General features: G+C 47.7%; 1 protein-coding gene across 1 annotated transcript; it reads left to right on the plus strand.

The window, feature by feature from the left end:
- Positions 1 to 583: 583 nt before the first annotated feature.
- On the plus strand, positions 584 to 24,272 carry LOC112881024 (L-type lectin-domain containing receptor kinase IX.1-like). Its single transcript, XM_025945736.1, has 6 exons — positions 584 to 701; positions 856 to 989; positions 1,440 to 1,636; positions 19,680 to 19,766; positions 22,074 to 23,471; positions 23,618 to 24,272. The coding sequence occupies exons 1-6, from the start codon at positions 584 to 586 to the stop codon at positions 24,270 to 24,272; spliced, it is 2,589 nt and encodes an 862-aa protein (XP_025801521.1).
- Positions 24,273 to 24,938: the final 666 nt, after the last annotated feature.

A 24,938-nucleotide genomic window follows, 5' to 3' on the forward strand; every position in this document is an offset into this window, starting at 1 on the left:
CCATCGCCTGGGATTCGAGTACACAGGCCCCGCTGATCCTTCTCGCAAGTGTGCAGAGGAATTGTCAGATGAAGCCGTGCTCGAACGAGTTCAACGGGTGTTGCTAGACGTGGACGCCGTGCCGTATGTGCCAACATTGTTTTCCGCGTGAAATCCGCCCAAACTGGTGAGTATTCGACTTCTTTTTGTTGAAAACAACCTTTGTTACTCCATTACTTAACCGAAGAACCTGCTGCAGGGACACACAGAGCTGTACCGCAGCTATCCGCCGCGGCCCGACATCCCCCGGCCAGACCACCTCCTCCCCAGTGCCGCTGCAGAGGCAAAGAGAGCTCGCATTGCCGCAGCTCAACGCAGCAGCAGGTCCGCCGAGGACGTGAGCTCTCAGGCGGGGGAGGAAGCTGAAGGGGAAAGGCGTCCGGACAACCCTCCGAGCAGAGCGTGGAGTTGACCGGCACTTTACCGCTGGTGCCGCAAGACCGTCGACTGGTGTGCAAACGAAAGGCGCAGGAACTCGAATCCGCCGAGTAAGAGCTTACTGGTTTGTTGTAATGCGATACATTAATATTGTGTCGTACTTACAATGTCCTCCTGTAGTCCTTCCGCGTCCTCCTCCCGGGTCGAGCCCGAAGAAGGAAGAACAAGCCCATCGGCCGCCGCAGCCGTCACCATCGCCGTGGCGGGGACCATGCCTCAAGCTGGTGAAACCTCGCCGCCAGCAACGGGGATGCCGCGTCAGGCCGTGCGGATGAAGAGGGCCATCAAGAAGAAATCTGTACTGTAAGTCTGCCTCTGTTTGCACAACAAATATTTTGATCTTTCGACTTATGTGTTGACTGACTTCGACTTCGTTAGAGCTGCAAGTGCCGCGGACCCCAGCTGACGCCAGCTTCGACTACCCCAACCCCCGGGTCTTCAACCCGAGAGGAATCCTCAAGCTCTGGGCCAGTCACAGCTGCGTCAGCCCCCGAGCCATCGGCCCCAGAAGGGTCAGCACCCGCGGAGCCAACCCCCGGGGCAGACACGACGCTGCCCGACCTGCCGCCTCCCGAGCTCCGACAAGTCGAGGTCAGGGCCGGTGGCGAGAAACAAGTCGAGGCCCCTAGCACCGCTCCTACGGATGGCACAGGTGAGCATCTGACCGCGCCGGCTAGCTACTGGGATCCGCATGTTGTATGCTGAGAATATTCGTGATTGCCGGTGCTCAGCAGCCGACCACTGAAGAAGCCTTGGGAACCTCTAGGAGACCCGTTGAGCTGCTGCTGGCCGGGTCAGGTTGTCAAGATGCCGTTGCCGCCGACCTGGTGGGTGACCTGCTGCTGACAGATGGCAATATAGAGAACCTCAAGAAAGCGTATGACTTTGCCATGGTAAGACCTGAACACTTTTCTGCCAGTGACTATATCGAGTTGCTTATCTGGAGTTCCCTTTTTATGCAGAGTGTGATCGTCCACTCCCGGAAACAAGCAGAAGAATTGAAGACCCTTGCCTGCGACCGCAAGGAACTTGCTGCCCTGAGAAGACGCCTTGACGACGAGAGGACGGAGAACTCGCATCTCGAGAAGGTCAACGTCGAGCTCCAACAACAACTTGAGGAACAGAAGAGGGAGCACGAGGCACATAAGCACGAGCACCAGTAGCAGCTCAAGAAGCAAAAGAAAGCGCACCAAGGTAAGCCATTGCTTCCCTCGGGTACTTGCACTGTATGACTCAGCCTGGATTCTGAAAAGCTTTCCACCACAGAGCTTAGGAGAATCTTAATGAGTAAAGAAGAGCTACTTACTGACATGAAGAACCTGCTCTGTCGCTGTACAGATGACGTCGAGAGGCTGCAGAAGGTGATCGGTGACACTGAGCAATAGTTCGTCGACAGCCTTCAGCGAATCAAGACACTGGGCGAAGAACTCGAAGACCTCAGGGGGGCCGCCCGGGAGCTGGTGGACATGGTGAATCCACCGGAAGAAGGTGAAACAAACCCCCGGCCCCTACTAGAGCGGCTCCGCGAGGCCCCAAAGAAAGTAATCAAATTCCTCTCCGAGGCACCTATCACATGCGTCAACAACGCCCTCGCGGTCGTGAAGTCCTTCCTGCCAAACGCGCAGCTGGAAATATTTGCTCAAGGCATGGTGGCGGACTGCACCGAGGATCAATTTGACAAATACCTCCTAGAAGCCCAACCTGTGTCAGAACGTATAGTTCAAAGTGTAATGCAGGATTAGGTTACTAAAAACAAGTATGCACTTCCTTGTATATATGGTTTATTTTGATGTCTCTACTTGTGTATGTGCCTAGGCTGAATTGGAATCCAGGCTTACAAGGCTTAAGTATTAGACACTACCCTGGGTGCAATGACTCTAAAGGTAGCCATAGCTCCGCGTAGGAACTTATCTAACAAGTTGTCCACAACCCGAACTCGTGGGTCTAAAACTGTTAGAAAAGAACGCGAGCATTGTCGCACGATTGCCAGGCTTAAGGCAAAACTACCCCGAGTGCATCGACTCTGGACGTAGTCAGGGTCGCTCCTCATAGGAGCGTGCTCCGCAAGTTAGGTAGGACCCGGACAGACGGATCGGACTTGTTGGGAGCGAATGCGGGTGTCGCCGCTGGTATGCCGTGCTCTTGGCAGAAACGAGACTACTATGGGAGCAGCCACGCAGGATGTAGTCGAGTTAGCCCTTTGTACGAGCTCATCCAATAAACTGGGAATAAACCAGTCAAACGGATCGATTATGTTGGGGAAAATGCGACTGCTGTCGCGTGCGACCATCCAAGGTCGCGGCAGAAATCGATATGTAGAGGGTTCCGTCAAAAAATGAAGTCAATAAGATATGATCGTGGCTGTAGCCTCCGTAACATTCACGACAAGAAGTCGATTTATATAAGTACTGCTCATGACAGTAGCCTCCTTGTGTTCGTAAAGGGATGTACAAACCGAATCTCGTGGCACATAGCCTCCGAATTGATTCGAGAAAAAGAGATCTTCTAAACCCCCGGCGATTCAGCTATCACCAGGCATCTTCTTATGGGTAGAACTTGCGCAGGTTCTGGATGTTCCAGGAGTTCGGGACATCCTGACCCTCGGGATATTGTAGCCTATATGACCCTGGTCTTGTGACTTGCTTGACGACGAACGGGCCCTCCCACCTTGAGTTGAGCTTGTGTAGGCCGGATTCGTCCTGAATGCGACGCAAGACCAAATCACCAACGCTGAATGACCGCTCCCTCACGTTGCGATCATGGTATCACCGGATCCCTTGCAAATATCAGGCTGACTGAGCAAGTGCGGTGCAGCGAACCTCTTCAACAGAATCAAGCTCTAACTGCCTCGCCTCGTCCGCCTCGCCTTCATTGTACATTTTGACCCTTGGAGACTTCCACATGATATCGGCTGGTAAAATAGCTTCAGATCCATATACGAGGAAGAAAGGCGTTTGTCCTATGGCTTTGGACGGCTGAGTCCGAAGCCCCCAGACGACATGTGGCAGCTCATGCACCCATTTGCCTCCCTTCTTGCTGTTTTCATCATAAAGTCTCTTCTTGAGGCCGTCTATTATCAGACCGTTCGCCCTTTCGACTTGTCCATTGGCCCTTGGATGTGCGACCGAGACATATTTAACTTCGATGCAAGCGTTCTCGTAGACCTTCTAGAACTGGTTGGCCGTGAAATTTGATCCCAAGTCCGTGATGATGGTGTTGGGGAGGCCAAAACGATGCAAGATATCCGAGATGAAGTCGACAACCCGATCTGGTGTGAGCTTGGCTATCGGCTTGTACTCAATCCACTTGGTAAACTTGTCGATAGCCACCAGAATATGGGTGAAACTGCCTGGCGCCATTGTGAAGGGCCCAATCATATCGAGGCTCCAACAAGCAAAAGGCCAGGATGGCGGTATGGTGATGAGGCTGTGGGCTGGAGCATGAATCTGTTTACCGAAGAATTGACAATTTTGGCACCTGCGCACGAGATCCTCCGCGTCGGTCACTGCAGTAGGCCACCAGAAACCGGCCCTGTACGCTTTCCCCACCAGCGTTCTTGAAGCTGCATGGTTTCCGCAGACGCCCTCGTGGATCTCCCGCAGTATGTCGTAACCATATTCCTTTGTAACGCACTTCATGAGAACTCCGGACCGAGCGCCCCGCCGGTAGAGCTTGCCGTCGGCCAGGACAAAACCCTTGCTTCTGCGCAGGACGCGTGCCGCCTCTGCGCTCCTGGCGTTAATTCCCGCTGGTAGCCTTTGATCTCGGATGAAGTCGATAAAAGCCTCTCGCCAGTCCTCCCCCAGCACCATAACCTCTCGATCGGGTTGTTGGGGACCCGCGTCGATGGTTACCTACGGAGAAGACTTGATGGATGGCTGTTTGAGCTCCTGGACGAAAACTCCCGGCGGGACCTGAGCACGTGTTGACCCGAATTTGGACAGGATATCCGCACCAACATTGTGCTCCCGCAACACATGGTGAACCTCCAAGCTAGAAAATTTGCTGTCCAACTTGCGCACTTCATGTACATAAGCATCCATCGTTTCCTTGTTGCAGTCCCACTCTTTGTTGACTTGTTGAATGACAAGAAGAGAATCGCCATGCACAAGTTGTCACTTGATCCGTAGTGATACCGCCAAACGAAGCCCGTGAAGAAGGGCTTTGCTTCATTGTTGGATACCGCCCACAGGATCTGGAGGACATACTTCAATTGTTCACCTCGTGGAGAAATAAGCAGAACACCAGCGCCACCGTCGTCGAGCTTGAGGGACCCATCAAAGTACATGGTCCAGTGCTCTGGCTTGTCGACTAGAGTTGGGACTTGATTCTCCCTCCATTCGGCCATGAAGTCGACTAGAGCTTGTGACTTGATTGCAGTGCGTGGCTTGAAGTCGATTGACAAAGCCTCCAGTTCCACTGCCCACTTGGATATGTGTTCCGTGGCATCTTGATTATGAAGAATATCCGCGAACAGGAAATCCGTGATTACAGTGATCTTGTACTCATCGAAGTAATGGCATAGCTTTCTTGATGTGATTAAGATTGCATATAAAAGCTTTTGAACGGCTGGATACCGTACCTTGGATTCGGAGAGGACCTCGCTGACGCAGTAAATAGGCCTCTGCACTCCAAACGCATGGCCTTCCTCGCCTCGCTCGACTACAATAGCACTGCTGACAACATGAGTTGTTGCCGCGGTGTAGAGTAGTAGATCCTCCCCTGGCAACGGCGCTATAAGGATCGGAGGTGACTGAAGGTGATGTTTCAGATCCTGCAGGGCCCGCTCGGCCTCCTCCGTCCATTGGAACTTATCTTGGCGTTTCAGGAGCTTGAAGAAGGGTAGTCCTCTCTCCTCGAGTCGGGAGATGAACCTGTTTAGGGCCGCCATACAACCTGTTAACTTCTGCGCATCCTTGATTGTGGCCGGAGCCCCCATATCAGTGATGGCCGAGATCTTTACAGGGTTGGCTTCGATGCCCCGGTTGCTGACGATGAACCCGAGCAATTTCCCTGAAGGTACTCCAAAAATGCACTTGGTAGGATTGAGTTTCCACCGAAATCTGCGCAGACTGGTAAATGTTTCCTCCAGATCTGCAATCAAGTCGCTGGACTTCCTGGTTTTGATGACCACGTCATCCACATAAGCTTCAACATTCCGGTGCAGCTGATCCGCGAAACACATATGGATCGCACGCTGATAGGTCGCTCCTGCATTCTTTAACCCGAAGGACATGGTTTTGTAGGCATATGTCCCGTACGGGGTGATGAATGCAGTCTTGATTTGGTTCTCCTCCTTGAGCGTGATCTGATGATAACCTGAGTAACAATCAAGAAAACAAAGAAGGACGCAACGAGCCGTCGAATCGACAAATTGGTCAATGCGCGGCAGCCCAAAATGATCCTTTGGGCAGTGCTTGTTGAGATCAGTGTAGTCGACACACATTCTCCATTCATTGTTCTTTTTCTTTACAAGAACGGGATTTGCTACCCACTCTGGATGGATTACTTCTTTAATGAATCCAGCCGTGAGAAGTTTAGCAATCTCCCGTTTGATGGCCTCACGCTTATCGTGAGCAAACCGTCGCAGGCATTGCTTTTTAGGCGTAGCCTTTGGGTGTACATTCAAGGCATGCTCGATCAACTCCCTGGGCACCCCTGGCATATCTGCTGGTTTCCACGCGAATATGTTTCGGTTAGCCCGAAGGAAGCTAACGAGCGCGAGTTCCTATTTGTCACCTAATCCCGCGCCGATGACAACGGTCTTAGATGAATCTCCCTCCTGAAGCTGGATCGTCTTGAGGGCCACGTCATCAGTCGACTGGATGCTCGACTTGCTGGCCTTCTTGGAGGGAATCTCCAGCTCGGACTGGGAAAGTTGCTGCGCGGCCGCGAGTACTTCTCCCGAAGCATCTGGCACGCGAGTAGTCGAAGCATACTGGATCGCCTCCTGATTGCAGTCGTACGACTTCTTCAAATCACCACGGAGGGTGAGTACTCCACTGAGTCCTGGCATCTTAAGAAGCAGATAGACGTAATGCGGCACTGCCATGAACTTGGCGAGTGCCGGACGACCCAATGTTGCATGGTAAGAAGATTCGAAGTTAGCCACTTCGAATTTGACGAACTCATTACGATAGTTCTCCCGCGTGCTGAAGGTGACTGGGAGGACCACCGTACCAAGCGGGTGCACCGCGTTACCTAGGATAATGCCGTAGAAGGGTGACTTGCTGGGAACCAGCATGTCCTTGAAATCAAGGCCCATTTTTTTCAGAGTGTTGACGAAGATGAGATTGAGCCCGCTCCCGCCATCGATGAGGACCTTGGTGAGCTTGACTTTCGCCACCACAGGATCCAGGACCAAGAGGAACTTACCAGGCTCTGAAAAGCTCGTCCACTGGTCATCGCGAGAGAATGAGATGGGGACCTCCGACCAACGGAGTGGTCGTGGTACCGCCGGCTCGACGAACAAAATCTCCCGGAGAAGCAGCTTCTGGTCCCGCCTGGAACCAAAATCCTCATCTCACCCGAAGATGACGTTGACGACCTTCGAGGCATCTTGGAACTTCGGGTTGCACCCATGGTCCTCTTGATCGTCGTCCTCGAGTTCTTTGTCCACAGGCTTCTTGTTCTTCTTTCCACCACCGGAGTTGCTGAACGTCCTCCGAAGGTGGTAGCAGTCAATGGCGGCATGATTGGCGCCTGGGTGCCATGGGCACTTCTTCAGCAGAAGCTTCTCAAACTCCTCCTGCATTGTCGACTTCTTGCCCCGCGAAGGACGATCGATAGCCGTGATGATATCATCTGGCTTTCGTTTCCGGGGTAGACCCGAAAAGTCCCGCTGGCCTTTATCGTTGCGGTTGTCGTTTCGACACCTCAGATTGCTATCTTGATGCCGCGGGAAGCGCTCCCGCATCTTCTCCTTCTATTCGGACCAATCGTGCATCATATCACGAAGGCCTGCAACAGTGTTCGGCCTGTTCCGCCCAAAATCCCTGTAGATGCCCGGGTCGGTGATACCGTTGTAGAAACAATCGATGATGTCGTCCTCCGAGATGTTCGCGATGGTGGCGCGGATGTCGAAGAAGCAATGTGTGTAGGACCGCAGAAGCTCGTTACGTTCCTGCTTACACCGAGCAAGATCATGATGAGTACCTGCACGAGCAATCACTCCCTGGAAGTTGTCGATGAAGACCTTCTTGAGGCGCTCCCAGGAGTCGATCGAGTTGTTGCTGAGACTTTCCAACCAAGTGAGCGGCGCAGGATCCAAAGCCATCGGGAAGTAGACGACTTTGGTGATATTCGAACCCCCTGTGACCTCAATGGCCGTGGAGTAGCAACGGAGCCACTACTGAGGGGCTTGCTTGCCGTTGTACTTGGTGATGCCGATCGGTTTGAAGCCCTCTGGATACCTGTAGCTGCTGAAACGTGCAGAAAAAGCAGGGAATCAGTCGCTACAGTCAGTACCTTCAGTTTCGACTTCTTCACAGACCTTGCGCCTGGAGGAAATCACGGTCCGCGCGTCGCGACCTTCATTGATGTGCTGGCGTAGGTCCTCTGGAGGAAGTCGATGATTGGCATGTCGCGGATGACCCCCTTGCGGTGGCTGCTGCCTCCCGCCAGGGGCCTGGCTCCCGCGAGCGTTGTCGTTGCTGAGCTGGTGTCGAGGATGGCCGCCAGCCGTTCGGCTGTGAGCCTGGCTCCGACTCTCACCCACGCGCTCCTCCCTGATGGTGGACGCCGGGTTATGCTGGTCCAGCTGGATCCAAGCCCTCTGCGCGTAAAGGAGTGCTTGACGCATATCCGGATCATGACTGCGCTTGAGGATGGCCGTCACCCTGGCAATATTGGCCACCGGAGTCCTGAAACCCTGTCCGCTTACGGCAGCGAACTCAGGGTCAAGCTCACGATGCATAGACCGCCTACGCTCGTTGGCCCTCCGCGCCTCACGGTCGGCGTCGTTCTCATCGCCGGCGTTGGCCGTGATCTCATCTTCGGAGATCGCTTCAAAGTTGACGATGGGAAGATCCCCATCATCCTCGCCTTCTTCCGCCATTAGCACCTGGCGGGAGGAAAGCTCATGAGAGCTTGCATCGACTAGTTCAGTCGACCCTTCCGCCGCGGTAGCCAATGGCCTGCCCTCTTGAAAGGGCAAGGGCTCGAGATGAGCCACAAGTCGACCCTCTGCCTCAAGTAGATTGGAGAGCACCATGCCCCTCCAATGCACAATGCGCCCCTCCGGCAGGGAGGTGACCACCAGATCGCTGGCGCCCGAACAACCCGAGGCCGCCCGACGCGCGGTGGCTTCAGGCTTTCCATCCTGGTGCAGAAAGTCCAGGTCCTTCTCTAACATGGAGAGGGACCCAAAGATGTTGGCCTCCTGAAGATCAGTGGCTGGCTTGCATGAACCGAGTTGGGATCGGCTACGCAAATCCCTAGATTGGAACGAGTCCAAACCAGGGGAAGTTGCCGCAATACTGAAAGAAGTCAAGCTTGGAGCGGACTCCATCTCGATCCTTGTTGCAGAAGCATGGAGCGGCAAGTTGTCGAGCCCGTCGACGAACTTGTCGAGGTCGCCGCGGGAATCCGTAGCGAAGGTCTTTGGCCTCATGTCGACAAGGAATCACCGAAAATTACCCACACCATCTGCGATGCAGACCCACGAGCCAAAAATGAATGTCGTACCCTGGGAGGGAACTGACCTGATGAATTTGAAAGATGCCATCGAGTTCGCCGGTGGATCTTCGACGCGCACCCCTACCTGGCGCGCCAGCTATCGGTGTTTAACCGGCTGCCCACCGAGGAATATACCCAAGGTGGTAAGTTTTGGGTGAGGAGACGTCGAGATCACGAACTCGAAGGTGCAAGGAACACAAAGCTTAGACAGGTTCAGGCCGCAAAGCGCGTAACACCCTACGTCCTGTATGGTGGTCTGTATTGCCTTTGGTGTAAAATGATCTAGAGATCGTGTTTTGAGAGGGGTCCCTGTCCTCCCTTATATATCCGAGAGGCCAGGGTTACAAAGATACCAACCAACACCAGCCAAGGAATCGTACCAGAATATATGTCAAGTAGATTCCCTCTGTATCGGTTAGCTCTATCTCCTATTTAAATGGAATAAATAAGAGACAAACAAGACGAATAAGAGATAAGACGGACTTAATCTCCTAAACCTCTTTAAACTACGTCATGTACCCAGTCCCGTGGCCTCGGGTCTGACAGCATGTACATGAACTTCATTTACTCTTTAGGAAGATGTGAACCAATGTGAATCTTGACACGGTCATAATCAGATTTCTCAAAACCGAACATGGCGGCAAACTCAAAGTAATTTATGTTGTACCATTTGCCCTCGGTCATCCAATGGACCCATCTTACATCTCCTCTTGTGTTAAAGTAGCAAGTGGCATAAAATTGAGCAATGATCTTATTGTTCCAATCATATTGGAAACCTATCATTCCTATAAATATGCTTTGCCTTGCATTGTGCAATAATCTCATCAAAGATAGGATCCTCCATATCCTCATATTTCTTCCAATCCACAAATTGAGAGCAAGCAACTTTATATTTCTTGTTGAAGATTGCACTCTCATAGAAATCTTGGTGAAACTTTGTTTGAAAGTGATATTCTATGCTTCTCCCTCTTCTAACATTCATAGGATTTTTCTCTCTTTCCTTCCTAGCCTTTGTTGTCTTGCCCGTGCTGTATAGTCAACCTTGATATAGTTAGGAACAACAGGCCATCTCATCATAACACTGGTCACAAGGGTGGGCTGACTGAACTGCACTTTCTTATCCTCTTCCTCATCTTCACCATGTTGACCACTACCATTTCCACCACCATTTCCACCGCTAGTACCATGACCACCACTGCTGTTGCTGCCTCTCATTTCTCTACCACTCCTTTTCAACCCATGAAGAGATATTTTATAGTTCTCATCACTTTCCTCCCCATCACTGTCACTATTATTTATTCCTGACTTTCAGCAGCTGGCGCATCATCAATGTGAAGTGTGCCTCTAGCATGTTGTCTCATTGATGCCCTTGTTGTTCTCCCTAGAGGAATGTTTGGATGCTTGCTCCTTCTTCGAAGAAAAAAAATCTCTCATTGCCTTCTGAAGGCTCTTGACTCATGGCAGAAAAGATTTGAAATTGAATCCGGAAGAGGGATCCGGAATTTCTGGATTGAAACCACTAAGAATCGGCCTTCACTCCTTGAAATCCTTGGCCAAACTTCCAAATCACCCCAAGTCGCTTCTCTCAAATAGTATGGTTTCGGTCTTGGCTCTTGAGATCCCTTATCTTTTACAATAGAAGGATTTCATATTTAGGCTTGCAGTTATGTACCATTCATACCACTAGTAATCACTTTCTTGATAAATCATGAGAAGCTCATAAAGACAAGAGATAACCACTAGTAGCACAAGCCCTAGCTTTATGTTTGATAGCTTTTGAATGTTGAAGGGAATGATCTACCAAACAATGAAGACTCATAACATGGACTAAATTCCTCACAAAAATATGATGCACACATATATGTGGAAGGCAAGCAAGTGTGCATCTTTTTGATCAATTCAGACCAAATAAGGAACTTAAGCCATATTATGGAGAGTAGCCACACATAGAGGTAAATAATCCAAATTAGAATTCAGAAACACCTTTTCATGTTGAATTGGTGACCTTGAAGTCAAGTAGCATACTCACGATAAAACCTCATTTTTTCAAGAATATATTTCCATTTACTCTACACACATGAAGCTTGAAAGCAAGGTTAAATATAATGACACAAGATATGAAATTAGCTCCCCCTTAATATGTGCATCAAGGATGGAATACTTGAGATATGCACTTTCTATCATCTAAGACACTTAGAGGAGGCTTATTCCATATTTTGGTCAAGTCAAACCAAAAATATTATGACACTTGAAAATAGGTCAAGAAATGCTCACTATGCTCTGTTATGTCAATATCAAATATTACAGATAAATTCTTTTTAAGCATATAATAGGTTAGCCTTTATGACATCTCAGTTTTGCTTTTCATGCAGAATCCGGAACTTCCGAAATAGAGAAACCGGAACTTTTGGGTTTAGTGGCACCCATCCCACTGATTGAATTCTGAGAACTCTTGACCTTTCTTGATTATTTATTGCTTTTAGATTCTCTTGTATTATCAAGAAAACACTAGCTCCACCACAGAGCTTGTTAAGAGCATCATGTGTCATATTATATAAATTTCTCAAATTGACACAAGAAGCTAAATAGATCCTATACTTGAAATCACACAAAGCAATCTCAGATGTAGGAAGCTAGATAGCTATAAGGGAGGTACTTGTTACCAGAGATGCATTGAAGTATAATATAGATCAATTAGATTTCGACTTGGCAATTTTTCAAGATGAGAGATGAGAAAATCAAACTTGAGATAATATTGACATGATAAAGCTCTTCTCAAGTTTTGCCAAGTCTCCAATGCCCCTCTAAGTATCTGCTAATTCTCTCAAGCACATTTTGGTACTCAAGTTGTGTTGCGTCCATGAAGGTTAGTCAACAAAGATTTGGGGACCCAAATGGCTTTTGGGCGAGTAGTTGATGACTTTATCATCCTACCAGCACAAGTGCCATCATGGGACCTCCTAAGCTGTATATTAATATTGTTGACCAAGTTAGGCTTAGAAATATTACCATTTGGACAATCCTTACCAAGATATCCTTTTCCTCGACATGTGTCACACACTTTGTGCTTGAGGTTGCTTGCTGGCTTGTTCTCTTTCTTTCTGACAGCCTTCCTCTCAAAGTACTTTTCTTGACTTTTCTTGAAGCCTTTGTTTAGCTTGTAGTGATTTTGTTCAGCCAAAACCGGAAATTCAAGTTTACCAGACCCGGAACTTCAGGATTTGCCAGGCAGCACTTTTTACTTGCTTGGACAAGTTGCAATTTTGTGTCCCTTTTCACAGCAGCCAAAGCATCTTCTCTTGGCAAGGCTTCTTTATCTCTTGGAGAGTGTTTGCTAGCCTTCTAACTCGATTGAGCACATTGAAGTATAATGTCCCATGTTGGATTACTTGAAACACTTAATATGAACCAAATTCTTCTTCTTTACTTGAGGCTTGCTCTTGTTGGATTCGTGTACTTGGTTACATGAGCTTTGTACGGTTGATCCCTTCTCAAGCTTCTTCACCATGGTTTCACGGTTATCTTGAGAAGGTTGTACAAAACCCTTCATCTTTGTCAAGTCCTTCAGGAGCCTCTCAGCCTCTTGCTTGAGCACTTTATTCTCTTGAACTAGGTTATCATTACAATCTTCTACAGTCACTAGTTCAAACCAAGATTGTCTCTCTTTCTTACCATTATATGAGCAAGTGTTGTCACTTGGTTGACATGATTTTATCATTGTGATCATAACCTCATGAGCTACCTCTAGCATGGCATATGATTCCACAAGCTTTTCATTAGAGCACTTGAGCTCCATATGAAGAGCTTGCAAATCCATATGCTTGCTAGTGAGCTCATCCACTTGAGGCGTGAGGGCTTGATTCTTCTTTTCCACTAGAGCAAGAGATTTGATTTCTTCATCTTTGTCACTGAGAAGCTTCTCGTGTCTTTCAATCTCTTGATATTGCTTCATCACCTTTTTCATCATCTCAATGTTTCTTGTTTGACTTTTATTGCTCATTTTTGTAAGTTCCTCCAAAAGTTATTCATCATCACTATCACTGTCAGAATCTGATTCATCTTCATGTATAGCCATGAAACACTGGTGATGAACAAGATGTGAACCATAATGACCTGCAGAGGTGGACTCTTCACTTGGCCGGTGTTACAGCCTCTCCATCAGATCTGGAACTTCCGGGGTTCCATATCCGGAACATCCGGATATGCAGCAACAGCAAAGGCGAAGTCTCTATCTACATAATCTTTGCCTTCTTGAATCTTGCTTGCTGTCATTTGAAGTTCAGCTTCTAATGATGATATTGTGCAATCCTCAATAGACTCACTAACTTCTTGTACTTGTACACCACATTTGGCCTTATCATATATATCCTTGAGAGTGGCCCAGATAAGATGAGCATCATGATGTACCTCTTTCATCTCAGATAACATCCTGAATATCCTCACAAAGAATACTCCGTAAGAAGTTAGTAACACAAGTAGTGAGTTGTGTGCAATCCAACTCCTCTTGAGTAATATTGGCCCAATCGATATGGTCAATATCAAACTTTGGAGGAAGAATGCTAGCAACAAAAATTCGCTCAATATTTGGACCAATGATCCTAAAAGCATTAAGTACATGATCAGACCAAGAAGCGTAGTTGGAGCCATTACTTACAAACATCATTATACGATCCAACTCGTGGAAAAAGCCGACTAGGTGGCTCAAAGAATACCTCAATAGGTGTCGACATCTTTCTTCATGGTAGTTAAGCTTTGATGTGAAGTCTTGCTCTGATAGCAATTGAAAGGACCGTGATATCGCCTAGAAGGGGGAAAGCAAATAGGCGCACCTACAAATTTTCACTCCAAAGCAGCGGATAAAATTCACTGTCCGCTGAAACCTGGAACTTCTAGGTTTGCAAATGTGGAGATTCCGGATCTGTGCAGGGCAGTAGATGAACTCGAAACTTTCGAATTTTGCAAACCGGAACTTCCGGGTTTACACAGAGCAAAGTGAACACAATTAATCTAGTGCGAGTAAATGGATATAAGTTCAATCCCTAGATGTAGAGTAGGCTCAGTAGAGTTTCTGGAGCAAGTCCACACATCCCTGCACTTACAAAAACAACAATCTCTCCAAGGACACAAGTGACCAATGGAGAGCTCCTCAAATCCACAAGATAATATCAAGCACAATTGACACAAGGATTTTTACCGAAGTTCGGATTCACTGCATGTGCTACACAAGCTCAGTGAATCCTACTCTCCGTTGAGGAGCTCCGCGAAGCCTCCCCGCCAAGGCGCTACACAAGCACACCTTGGCCTTCTACTATCTTGATTCTCTTCTCTTGCGGAGGTGGAAACCGATCTTTACAAACTCCCCGCGACAGCCCACACAATTTGGTGCTCACCGGGTAACACCAAGCCGTCTAGGAGCCAAAGCTCCAAGAGTAACAAATGCGAAACACACGATTTTGGCCAAACTCAAGTGCTCAAGGTTTGTTGTGCTCTCTGTTCTTCTCAAGCTTTCACTCTCTCAAACCCAACTCAACGATATTACAAGAATCACAAAATCTCACAAATAGTGGTTGGGGAGAGCTCAACAAGGCTACCAAGCTTTTCTTAGGATGACCAACAAGTAGCTAAACAATGTTTGGAATAGCAGGCCCCCAAGGAGGGAGCTCAAGGGTATATATAGCTGGGTCCAAAGAAACTAGCCGTCAGTGACCGTCAGAACCCGAAACTTCCGGATTCACAAACTCAGAACTTCCGAGTTTTCAAACCAACTAGCCGTTAGTGCCACGTATGCAAAACCCGGAACTTCCGAGTTGCCCCTGTTAGTTCCAACACTTGAGGTTTTTGTGTCTCTCTCAACTCACTTGGGGTACTTGAGTCTGAGACCAAACCAAAACACAATGTGATGCATTCCTCTTGATAGTACGGTATATCTATACTCAAGATCAAAGATAGATTATATTTCAACCACTTGAGTTTCTCAAATGTGTATCATGTTGTGCCTTGATCATTTACAATCTGAGGAGAGCATCCAACTTGGTTTCTATAACTTGAGCATAAGTTCCTGGAGCTAGTGATTGAATCTTCATCAATGAATGAAAACCGCTTCTAGTTCAATTCATCATCTTCATAATATGATTTTAGAAAGATTGATACTTTCCACTATGAACACCATACATGACCAAGATTCTTCAAGTTGAATCCAAAGAAAGTTTCTTCACTCTAGCATTGGTGCCTCGGCACAAACCAATTGCCCTTCGCCAAGCTTAGCCCTCGAAACACTATCCCGAATTCCGACCCTTCATCCTTGCATCACATAGAGTTCCATATAGGTTTGTATCACAATTAAATCATCAATCAAATTCATTCTTTACCATTCTTTGCAACTTATATCTTCTATTGATAGATTGTCCATTTCTTCACAAGATATTTCCTTCTAGTACTATGACCTTGTCAACAAGCTTTATTTGGATATGAGAATAAATAGTTATCATCAAACACGTGTCTCAATCCATATAATACTCATTGATTGTTAATATTATCACTTTAATCATAGCCTAGTCATAAGTCTTGTCATATGAGCCCTTTACCTTTATTTTCAATATATTTCATCACAAATAATCCATTGATATGATAATCAATTCCTGCTCATATACTTGATAAGATCATTAGTTCTTTAATCGTGGTGTCATTCAATTCACCAAAACCCACTAGGGGCCTAGATGCACTTTCACATTCTCATCCTCAAAAGATGAACACATTGGGTACCAATGGAGTCGTAGATGTAGGATAGGTTATTCTGGTGCTGCTCGCCTCTAGAAGATATTGGGCCAGAGGTGATGGTGGGCGGGATTGACTCCTAAGCCTAGCAAGGAACCAAGTACATAGAACAACAATTACTACAGCTCCCCTACGCACCATCATGAGATGCAACTCAGCTGGATCCATGGCTACAACATGGCACATAACAGTGGGAAACAAGAAACAATAAATTAAACATGAAGTAGTGTTGTTACTGATGAAATATTGCATCTACTGTAAAGTAAATTGGCACGAGTACAACAAATGCGCCACCCAGTGCGAAAACACATCATCGACCCCTACCAAGAGCTTAGAAAATGGACCTTTAACATTTCATTTCAACAGATCTGGCCCTAAACCATTACAAAAACAAGAGACCTCTAGTCCAGAGGTAGTTCATGGTAAAGATCTATCAAAGCAGGCAAGATAACTAGCAGATCCAGCGCAATAGCAGAAACAAAAGGCCACATGTACAAGGAAACTAGCAGATCTAAACATGAACAAACAACAAAACTTTCATGTATGTACGAGCAGATCTGCACAGGCGAAAATGGAGGGGGGAGGGGAGGGGGGAGGGCGGAAAGAGAGGGGTGAGCTGCGATGCAAATCACGGGGTGACTCCATGGCGGAAGCATACCAAAGAACCGGTTCTCGCCGAACCTTAGGGTAGGGTGGGAGACGCCTGAGAGCGGAGACGGAGGAGAGTAGAGCGAGAGAGAGCTCGAGAACGGAGCAGGAGGCGGCGGCTGCGAATGATGAATAGTAGCCCAGGGCGGTAACCCTAGCGAGACCGCCAGGTTATATACGATGGCCAAGCGGAGACGGGGATGCACCCACGGAGCCAGTTCCGCCCGCGCGCCCGCCTATACGGCCCGCTAGCCGGAGCTTGGCCCAGGAAGTACATAGATTTCGGGTGTACCCGCGGAGCTAGGCTGGGGAGGTTGATTTGGACAAGGGGAGCAAGGCTAGGTGGTCTATACAGGCAACCAAACATGGGCTGGTTGGCCTGCTGGAGCCTGGTTGGGAGTTAGCCACCCAACAAATCAGGCCTATTATCAACTATGCTTCAATTTAAACAACTAAGAGTGACAATATATTTATCTGAGCAGTAAATCATTGTTTACATAAATATAGAATGAGCAACAAATTCATTATTCGTTGTATAAAGATACTATGGGGAATAAAGTTACATGTAACAAGTTTAGTACTTCAAGTGGTAATGGTACTAACATCAAGTTTGTTACAAATTCGTAATAAAATGGTGGTATTAAAATCAACTTTGCTACAAGTTTATAACAAAATGGTGGTATTAACATCAAGATTGTTACAAGATTACAATAAAATGGTAGTATGCACTAGGTTGTATCAGGTTTAAAAAATCCAAAAATTTATGGGTTTAGGTTATATGAACAAACCCGTGCCCAAAAATTCAATTAGAACTTTTTGGCCATCAATAAACCCACAGGTTTAAAAATTAATCTAAACCGATACCTGTTGTCGGTCAAAACCCACCGGCGAGCAGCGACATGCAACACGAGGAGCCGGGAGGCTCCCGGGACTGCTGGTGGACCCCGGTCCCTCGGTCAACGGTCCAGGATCTGGCACACGACCTGACTTCAGGATTCGCTAGGCGTGCCACCTACCTGATCAGGAAGGTGTCGATGCGTTTTCAATTAGTCTCCTACATACACAGACACAATCAAACGTTAGTCCGAGCCGTGATCAGCTCTCCGGCTGACCCCCGAAATTGGCTGTAAAGAGCCGATTGTTCCCCGGTATCAGATCGGATCTGTACGTCTAAGCAAAGTGCATAGATCTGATGGTATTGGAAACTTGCTCCGCGATCAACAAGCTAATTCAATCCACGACAGTTAAAGCTCTCACCACATGACCGGAACGTCCTACGCGTAGTTAAGCCTAACAAATATGAAAGATGACAGAACACTGACCCAAGACGAGGCCTAAAAACCAACAAAAAGCTGATTCCCGGAACAATCCCTCTTCAGATCAATATAAAGCATCAAACATGCTGCCGGAACATTCAACCCGTTTGAACGGCCTAACCATGCAGATATTGAGCCGAATCTTTGATGAACAAAGACCTACCATAACAGATTGAATCTACTAGCCGAAGCAGAGCAAGACGCTGCCCTTGCACCCGAGATCGTGCACAAGGATAGCTAAACGCTTTCGGGTAGCAAAAATGCATGAATACGATGTAAAAACCAATGCAACCCCGTAAACGCTAAGATAACTAGTGTTACTCACCATCAACAACGCTTCAGCACGAGAAACACAAAGATAACAGGTAGGAAACGATGTTGCCCTGATCACGCCTTGCGTAATCGGGGCAGCATGGCGATTACCTAGAAGAAACCCTAAAATAGGGGTGGCAATGCGCCGAGATTTCGTTTGTAGATGTGTGTCCTTTTTTTTATTCGTAGCCTAGGGTACATATTTATAGTCCGGAGACTTGCCTCTCCAAACTAGTCCTAACAGACTACGACACGAATCCTGACTATCTATATCTAAACTAACTTAAACCATAACTTAAACCAGATACATAGCCAATCTGGCCCTAAACCGCCCGCGCAGGAGCCGATTCGCAAGCCCATTACAATTATCCTTTGAACCCATCTTGCTCGCGACCCATCTTCTAGCCCAGCTAAATTATGGCGATAACAATACCCTAATGGAGTAAGAACCCATCTGGTTTCGAGTACCTATTGCCATCTCTACGTACACGCGAGTTGCGATGATGGGTGTTTTTGAGCTTGTAGGTAGCTTTTTAGTTCGAAAAGTTAGAAGCTCGAACAAACAACAAACTTCTCGTGCAGCTTTCGAAAAGCTAAAAGTCTAGTAAATCTGAGTTTATATGGAAAGCTGAAAAACTTAGTTTTCTAAGCTCTTTTAGCTTTTTGAGACCAGAAAGTTAAAAGCACTGTCTAAAAGTTATCATTAGCTTTTCCAGAAAAGCTTCAAAAGCTGTAGCCCTATGTTTTCTTTTTGCCCGCATGAGATTTGTTTGCACCGAAGGATCGGGTGCTATTCGGAGCTGCATATGCGAGGGCGAGCAGCGGCATTGCAGAAGGCTCACTCTCGACCCAACACGAGTTAGCCTCCCCACCGCCTGCCTTCATCATCTCCAACGGCTCCCGCCGCTAGATCCGATCTCCTCCAACCCGTCACTACCACCACCGGCTGTCACACCCATGCCCGGATCCTAGCCCATCGGTTGTCTTGCCACCATCCTGACCAGCGACGCTCCCGCCGCCGCCGCGCGAGCTTCCGTGCCACCCCTCCCTCCCCTTTCTAAGCCCTGAGGCCATAGAAAACCCCAGCAGCCCCCCTTCCAAAGTCCGGCGGCGAGCTCGTGAAGAACAAAAATAAGGGCTCTTGGGCCTACCTGTAGTGACCGCGTGCACTCTTCTTCGATGCATCCCCTTGTAGTCATGCGTGACACTCCTAGTATTTCCGGATGGATCCGTATAAATTTATGGAGAAGAGGGTTTGGTTGTCTGCGTGAACAGACGCAGGCGGCATGAGCGGATGCAAAAACACATCTTCATCATGACCCCGTAGTGCGTTCAAATTGGCCATCTCCGCTCATGCATGCTCGGTGGATGCATTGTATGAGTTTCGGGTCCACTAGTCATTCTCACATGCAGGGTCACTCGCATGCGCTCACACAACTATCCAAACTTGTTGACAAAGATTACTTAATGCGCTAGTGCAACCGACCAAACATCTTCCTTTTCACGATCACTGCATCCGCTCAACCTGCTGCCCCTCATCTACAATATATATAGAATATATGATGCATGCATACAAGATCATATATGAGCAACCAAAAAACTATGTATGATGTATCGCTGAAGGTGACAGTATGTTTTGCTATCACATGAAGATTGTGCGGAGCGGGCCGCAAGCAGGGCCCGAGCTCGATCGAGGAGCGTGCAAGCGGGCCCCGAGCTGGAGGAGAGTGTAAGCGGGCCGCTAGCCTAATAATAAGAAGGTACCGGCAGCAGTACGTTTTTTTATTGACTAGAAACCATAAAATATATTTACATAATAAAAAATTTACATGCATCTGTCTGTGAATAATTTTATTCTAGATTTTTTTATCTTTAATTTATCCACACAAAAATAATATACAAACTAAATAAAATGATCACGTGCGAACAAATTGTTTAACATGAAAAACAAACGTGTTCAGATTGCAAACAAATACATTGTGAACGATTGAGACCGCTAAAGACTATTCGTATCACAGCTAGAGAGAATGCTTCCAGTACCGGTCAAATGGCGCGGTTAGTACCGGCTGCCGTAGCCGGTACCGTCTGGCCAGTACTAAATGGAGTACCATTCAGTAATGATTGCAGCGCCCGCTACTAAACGCGCCACCTAGAAAAAATACAAAAAAATTCGGTCACCCCCGGGAGTCACAAGTCACACGAATTTTTCATGCGTAAATGCAGGTGCGTGGCCGCGGGGATGAGAACCCACAACTTCCGGCCTCGCCACAACCTCCGGCCTCCTGCGTAGTTTTCTTACCATCCCACCTACGCATCACATGTGATGGGTGGGAGATGCTTTCTTTTTAAAGCAATCCTGGAGGATCATTTAGCACCGGGCCAAAACACCGACCGGTACTAACTGTCACCCTTTAGTACCGGACCAGAACACCACCCGGTACTAAAAGGTGACGTATCACTACTACAAATCGGGTCATCACCACCGGTTCTGAAACCTTATCACCGCCGGTTTATGTTTCCGTTGGATTAGGGTCGACAGTGATGGGTTGGGCCATCACCGCGGGATCTAGAACCGGCGGTGATAGCCTTCCAAGAAAAAAATAGGTGAGGGGTGACGGGTGAAGGAAGAGAAGGACAGGGAGAGGAGGGGTGGCGTGGGGGAGAAAGAGAGGAGGATTGTGAGAGAAATAATGAGAGGGAGAGGACTTCGAGAGAGAGAGAGAAGGAAATGGTGATAGAGTAAGAAGGTATCACCGCTGGTTTACGACCCGGCGGTGATGGTGGCTATCACCGCCGATTCCAAAGGGACCCGGCAGTGATAGACTATCACCGCTGGTTCTGTTCAAACCGGCGGTGATAGGGCGTTTGCAATAATAGGTTCCGTAGTAGTGTTTAGTACTGGTCGGTATTTGGCCCGGTACTGCTTTCAAATTTAGAACCGGTACTAAAATGGTTTTACGCCATCTTTAGTACCAGGTAATGAGTGACCGGTACTAATCTTGTGCGACGAAAAGTTGTTTTTCTAGCTGTGTATATACATGTATAACAAGTGCATCCACTCAAACCATGAACGTTGCAATATCTCCGGCGGCATTTCACTCCGTAGTGCCAACACTGGGAGGGAGTGGCGATGCTTCCGACTTCTCCAAAATCCAAATCTATCACCGGAGACATCGAAGCTAAGCTGTGGAAGGAGCACGATTGGATGCAAATGGTCTGACCACACGATGTACAAAATGTAGCTTCCCTATTTCCTTTGATATGGTCGTATGGAAGCTGTACTTTTTGGCTTAGACTGCTTCACCTCCTAGTAAATTCAGGACATCTTAATTAATCCTTTTAAATAAAATAATATATCTCAGGAACTTGGAAGGTAGCAAATGGATATATGTGTTGGCATCTTGTCTTAATTTAGCCTAACTGGCTCCAATAGGCATTCTAAGACTAACAAAGTAGACTTGACGTATCTTGGCTGGTTTCTTACAAAAAATGTCATATCCATTGCTGGCAAATTGTTGGCGCCATGTATCCATCGTATCTTCGCCGGCATGCATATTTCTTCGGTTAAAAAAAGGAGCAGAAACCAAATAAGAAAGATGAAAAAAAATAGCAAAGCGGTTTGAGTTACCAAGGCAGAACTGCATATGATGCTTATTAGACACAGTCTAATTAATTAAAATCACGTTAAATTACGGTGTAACTTCATTTCGTGTATGTATATATATATAGCTCATCATGCACGTGTTATTCAGCTCCAAAACCAAAACACACATAGCAATTGCTCCCAACAATGTTTGCAGTCGACTCTCCCTGTCTTGGTTTGATGCCGTCCATTTGGGTTTGCTACATGCTGCTGTCGACACTGTTCTTGCCTCTTTCTACCTCACTTTCCTTCAACTTCGATTTCTCCCAACCGGGTGGCTACAACGCTGCAAACTTCAGCTTCGACGGCGACACACACTACAACTTCCAGGCCCAGGTGATCGAGCTGACAAAGAGTGACGGGAACCAAGGCTTGGACAACAGCGTAGGCCGGGCGTCGTACAATCAGCCTGTGCGCATCTGGGACGAGGTGACCGGCGAGCTTGCTAGTTTCACCACCGCATTCTCCATCCAAATCCTGCCGGACATTATAAACAACCACACCGCAGGCGACGGTATGGCTTTCTTCCTCGGGCATTACCTTTCGAGGATCCCTAGCGTCAGCGGGGGTGGCAACCTCGGCCTCTTCACCGAGGGTGAAAACAGCACCAACGCGACGGGAGACAATCGGGTCGTGGCGGTCGAATTCGATACATTCTTGAACTTAAACTACGACGAAACCAGTGACAACCACATGGGAATTGACACCAACTCCCTCATCTCGAAGGAGTACACCAACACTAGCGTGCCTGGGAAGAACCTGACCTCCGGTCTCGTGATGACCTGCCAGGTCACCTACGTCAACAGCACGAAGCGCCTCGCTGCTGACCTCCAGATTGGCGACGTTACTTACCACGTCGGCACTAGTGCTGACCTGAGCTTGCTCTTACCGAGCGTGGTGGCAATCGGCTTCTCAGGGGCTACTGGCGTCGCGTTGGAGCAACACCGGGTTCTGGCATGGTCATTTAACTCCACACTCGATAGGACCCCTGAAACTGCACCGCCGCTTCCACCACCGTCTGCACATGCACCGTCAGCTTCATCTGATAATGGTCATCGTGGTGGAGGTTTCTTCTCAAAAGTTTCATGGAAGATAGCTGGACCAATAGTCGCAGTAGTTGTGGTACTGCTGGTAGCTGCCTTGGGAGGTCTCTTGTTGTGTCTATTGAAGCCATGGGCAGGAAGAAAGAGAGAGAAGTTTTTAGCTTCGGATTATAACAAGCGAGGTGAGAGTCAAGAACCAACTTCGGAAGAGGCTCCTGCCAACATCCCGAGACCTTTCAGCTACCGTGAGCTGGCCAAGGCGACAAACAAGTTTTCAGTGCAAAATAAGCTCGGGGAAGGGGGCTATGCCATCGTTTACAAGGGCCAACTGAAGAATCCAAACCGACTCGTGGCCATAAAAAACTTCAAACTCGTAAGGCAATCGACTACTGAAAGGAGGAAGGCGTTCGAGGATGAAGTCAAGGTTATTATTAAAGTCAGGCAAAGGCACCTGGTTGAGTTAGTAGGCTGGTGCATTGATGAAGAAAAGGATATCGTGTCACTCGTTTACGAGCTTGTGTCAGAAGGGAGCCTCCATGAACATTTGCACAAGGGAAGGAGTTGGTTGTCATGGCCCAGGAGGTATGTATGTAGTTTTGCTATTCATCAGAAAATCCCCATCTTCTTTATACTACTTTATACCAAAACAAAACCTTTATTCTCCATCCAGTCCTATCTTGTTCATCTGGTACTTGTATTTACCTGTGCTTTTTCTTATTGTTACATAGGTATCAAATTATCCTCGATCTAGGGTGTGCCCTGCGGTATCTTCATGCAGAGTGCACGGAGTGCGTCTTGCATGGTGACATATCAGCATCTAACATACTGCTCGATGCAAAGCATGGAGCTAAATTGGCAGACTTCGGTTTGGCAAGGTTGATGGACCACGCCATGGAGCTAAAAACGACCTGCAATTTGGCTGGAACGCCAGGCTATATCGATCCGGATTTTGTGGACACCAGGAAGCGGAGCAGGGAGTCGGATGTCTACAGCTTCGGCATTGTTCTTCTAGAGACAGTCACTGGGCGAAGCCCCGCTGCTGCTGCTGGAGACCTTGTGTCCCCCTTGCTAAAGTGGGCATGGGGCATTCAGCGCAGCAGTACGATCCTGGAAGCAGCGGATCCAAGGCTCAGACACGAATCCACGAGTGATCACCAAGGTCAGATGGAGCGTGTGCTACAGGTCGCGCTCTGGTGCGCACACACTGAACCGACGCAGCGGCCATCCATCAAAGAAGCCATGAGGGCCTTGGAGTCGAGGGATGTGGTGATCCCTCATTTAACACTGCCAGGGTTTGTGGCTGGTCCATCAAATCTTGTTCTTGATGACATGTCATGTGAGACCTCAGACAGTGTTATATCCTCGGCTACCAGCCGGGCCTAGCTAGCGCTGGAATCTGTGGCCTATAATAAAGTTCTTAAAAAAAACCTGCCTTAACGGAAATAGGGCGCCGCTTTAGTCTTCCAGCACAACTTAATTTGTTCTTGTACAAAACATTAGATATACCTTTCCTGTCACATGCATCAGAGCATTATGCGGGTCCACTGTAACTTCTTTTGTAGTTGCATGCTCTAATAAGGTGCTTCCTCTAGTGGGACAATGACACATAGAGCCTAGGGATCACTTGACCCAGCAAAGAAACTTGGAGAACTTGAATGGTGAGTATGATACTTAGTATCAACATGAACTTCTTGGGGGCATTGTTGAGGGGCGAGTCTGACTATCCAGCCTTCCGTGAACAATAATTGCAAACATTCAGAGCAAACGATTGACGAGAGAAGCATATGCAATGCAAACCCAAAAATCCATTTGTGGAGTCCACTCCAGCACGCATTGTTTAGGAAGGCCTCAGGACTTGAGTGCAAATCCATATATGAGGTAGCATAGTAAACATAGATTATCACAAAATTAAAAAATCATAAGGCATAAACTCTAAACCTTTTTTATTTAATAGATTGAAATATGGATGCATTTAGTTTGTGAAGCGGTACGATGGACTGCATTTAGTACGGTCTAATTCCCACCGGTATTTTAATTTTGTGGTGGTTG

This window comes from Panicum hallii, chromosome 2 (genome assembly GCF_002211085.1).
Source record: "Panicum hallii strain FIL2 chromosome 2, PHallii_v3.1, whole genome shotgun sequence".
Classification (NCBI taxonomy): domain Eukaryota; kingdom Viridiplantae; phylum Streptophyta; class Magnoliopsida; order Poales; family Poaceae; genus Panicum; species Panicum hallii.